This window comes from Cervus canadensis, chromosome 22, assembly GCF_019320065.1.
Source record: "Cervus canadensis isolate Bull #8, Minnesota chromosome 22, ASM1932006v1, whole genome shotgun sequence".
NCBI lineage: Eukaryota > Metazoa > Chordata > Mammalia > Artiodactyla > Cervidae > Cervus > Cervus canadensis.
In genome coordinates, this window is record NC_057407.1 from 59485694 (window position 1) to 59488996 (window position 3303).

Consider the following 3303-nt stretch of genomic DNA (forward strand, 5'->3'; position numbering starts at 1 on the left):
AATAGTCATGTGATTCTTCTCCTTTATCCTATAAACTTAGTATCATTGATTAATTATTGAACGTTACATACTATTTTATTCTTTGCGTAACCTATACACTGTCATGATGATTTGTTATGAAATACATTGATTGATTTCACATATATTGTTTACTATCTTGGTGCGTATGTTCAAAAGAGATATGTATCTGTCATTTCCTTTCTTGTAATGTCACTTGGCTGGAGAAGGCAATGGCACCCCATTCCAATATTCTTGCCTGGAGGATCCCAGGGACGGGGGAGCCTGGTGGGCTGCCATCTATGGGGTCGCACAGAGCAGGACATGACTGAAGCGATTTAGCAGCAGCAGCAGCAATGTCACTAGGCACTTAGGCAGTCTTGGTTTTAGGTAATAATGATACTGTTCTCTGTTCTTTATTTTCTGAACGAAAATATTTAAAAGGATATTTGGGTATTGGGTAATAATGTTACTTATGCCTTAGAGTTTAAATGGCCCATTGGTTTAACACTCCTAAAATAGTTAAATATATGTAGTCAAAGTAATATCACTCACTATGATATGTCAAAATGAGCAGAGCTACTAATAAAAACCTGGGAATTGAGTAGGGTATAATGAACGTATGCATGCATATGCATATATATAGTCTAATGTAAACAGGATATAGTCTAATATAAGCAGATAACTATATAGCTCATTATATATATATATATGTGCATACATGTGTATCTATACAGACAGATGGATAAATAGATAGTCCAGCATGATCTCTGTCTCAATAAATGGTAACAGGTGTAATCACATTGCCTTTCTTTTGCACTGCCTGTCAGTATATCACAGCAGTGAAGAACATGGTCTGAGAGGCAGTTAGATTCTGATTACTGGTTCTCCAAGGTTTCTGTTTTGGATCATCCTCTTTTCTGTTTGTTTACTCACCTGTAAAATGGGGCTAATAGCAGCACTTACCTTTTGCATAGCATTAGAGATTACTGGTAAATATCACTGAATGTTTTATTTTGTTTATTTAATTATGTTGGGATAAAAGCTTATAAATCTGTATACAGAGACAAAGTTAATAAGACTAAGTTCCAATTTTGTAGAACTTTTCCCATAAGCTGCAAAGTCCCAGGTGAGATTCTTCTATTATTTCTTCCATCCATTTCTTCTTCTGTACTTGTAGAAGCTCCGATTTCTACTGTTTTTTTTTTCTTCACCACATAGGTTTTCCATACTCATAATATCCATTTTGATCTTTGCATCAGTTGAATGAACATTGGGCTCCAAGCACATTTTATTTATCACTTAAATTCACTTTTCTACTAAATAATTTCCTAATTGCATTTTTCATCTGGTCATTTCTCAAGGTATAGATTAATGGATTTAACATGGGAGCTATGATGGTGTAGAATATAGCAACTCCTTTATCAATAGGGAAAGTAGCCGCTGGTCTCATGTACACAAATATGCTGGGTACAAAGAATAAGAGGATCACCGTGATGTGGGAGACACAGGTGGAGAGGGCTTTTTGCCTCGCCTCCAAGCTGCGTGTCCTTAAAGAGAGCAGGATGACTGTATAGGAGCTAATCAAGAGAAGGAAGATCAACAGACAGATGAACCCACTGTTGGCGGCAACAAAGAGCCCTAGAATGTGCGTATCAGTGCAGGCAAGTTGGAGCAGAGGATTCAGATCACACATAAAGTGGTCTATGACATTAGGGCCACAGAAGGGTAACCTGAAGATGAAGAGGATCTGAATGGTTGCATGAAGAAAGCCTCCTGCCCATGCCACTCCCACTAGCAACCAACACACCTGCCAGGTCATGATGGTCATGTAGTGCAAGGGCTTGCAGATGGCCACATAGCGGTCATAGGCCATTGCAGTCAGCAGAATGATGTCAGCACCTGCAAATAAATGCTCTCCAAAGATTTGGGTCATGCATTCATTGAAAGAGCTGGTTTTCTTTTCACGGAGCAAATCTACAATCAGTTTAGGGGTATTGACAGAGGAATAGCAGACATCAATAGAAGAGAGATGAGCCAGGAAAAAGTACATGGGAGACCCCACTAATGGACTGGTGGTGATGGTGACCAAGGTGAGCACATTTCCTACCACAGAGACAATGTAGACAACCAAAAACACTGCAAATATGACTTTCTGCATCTTTGGATTCTGTGTTAGTCCCAGTAGAATGAACTCTGTCACGTTGTTTCTATTCTCCATGTGTCTCAAGTTATAACTAATGATGTTACCTGAAAAAAGTTACAGTTTATTAGTTCTACTTTGAATTTAGTAAGCCTATCAATGTAATAAATAATTAATCCATAGTTTATACTGTATTGTATATTTTATGACTTTTTCTGATAAAAGAAAATAATTCTGAACCACTGAAAATTACTTAGATATGAGTGTATGAGAATATAAAAAATATGAGTGTAAGAATTTATATGAATTCTTGAATATGAATGTAGTGGAGAAGAAGGTTTTGAGAAAGAGGGAATCTTGCATACAAGTATAGTAAAATTTCCATGGACTTGGATGAAGTAAGCTGGGATTCAGTAAAGGGATGGAAAACAGAGAGTTTAATGCCTTTATCAAACTATTTGTATTAGTTGACATTAAACATACCCTTACATTGGCAGTGGGAAAGTAAGGAAAACATACAGAGGCTATTTTAATAGAATTGATAATCCAATTGCCTAAACCCGATAGTTTTATAATAGCTGATATACTTAACGAATAGTTTACATGGGCATGGCATGATAACAGCCTGGAATTTGCACATATTCTCAGAGACCAATGTCAGTTAGTAATACTAATGATACTATTAACTAAATCTTAATTTAAATAAACAATGCTCCAATAAAATTATTTTAAAAAACATAATGAACACTTACTGTGTCCTTTTTTTTCCCAGGCATTTGGTTATTTAATCCTCATTATAAATCTTTAGGATGTTTATTGCCATCATTTTTATACTTATTTTACATATCAGGAAGAGAAAAATAGAGAAATTAAGAATCTTGCCAAGATCAAGCAGCTAATAAAGTGCAAAGTCAAGATTATATCAGATTATACTTCTTATGTTCTTTTTCCTCCACATTCTTACACACACCTTATATTGTGATGTTATATAGTAAATAATATTAAGCCAGCAAACTCCTTTGATATGACCATAATAATAACAATAATTATTATAGTTATTTTAATTAATGTCTTTAGGTTCCTGTCCTAATAGAACAGCTAATGAAAGATAGGTGTAAAATTACTTCAGATTGTACCTTTTCCCCTTCCAAACTCTTAAAATG

The 3303-nt window shown here is 35.5% G+C and overlaps 1 protein-coding gene across 1 annotated transcript; it reads right to left on the reverse strand.

The window, feature by feature from the left end:
- Nucleotides 1–1288: 1288 nt before the first annotated feature.
- Nucleotides 1289–2221, reverse strand: LOC122424822 (olfactory receptor 4C46-like). Its single transcript, XM_043443032.1, has one exon. The coding sequence runs from the start codon at nucleotides 2216–2218 to the stop codon at nucleotides 1289–1291; it is 930 nt and encodes a 309-aa protein (XP_043298967.1). The 5' UTR covers nucleotides 2219–2221.
- Nucleotides 2222–3303: the final 1082 nt, after the last annotated feature.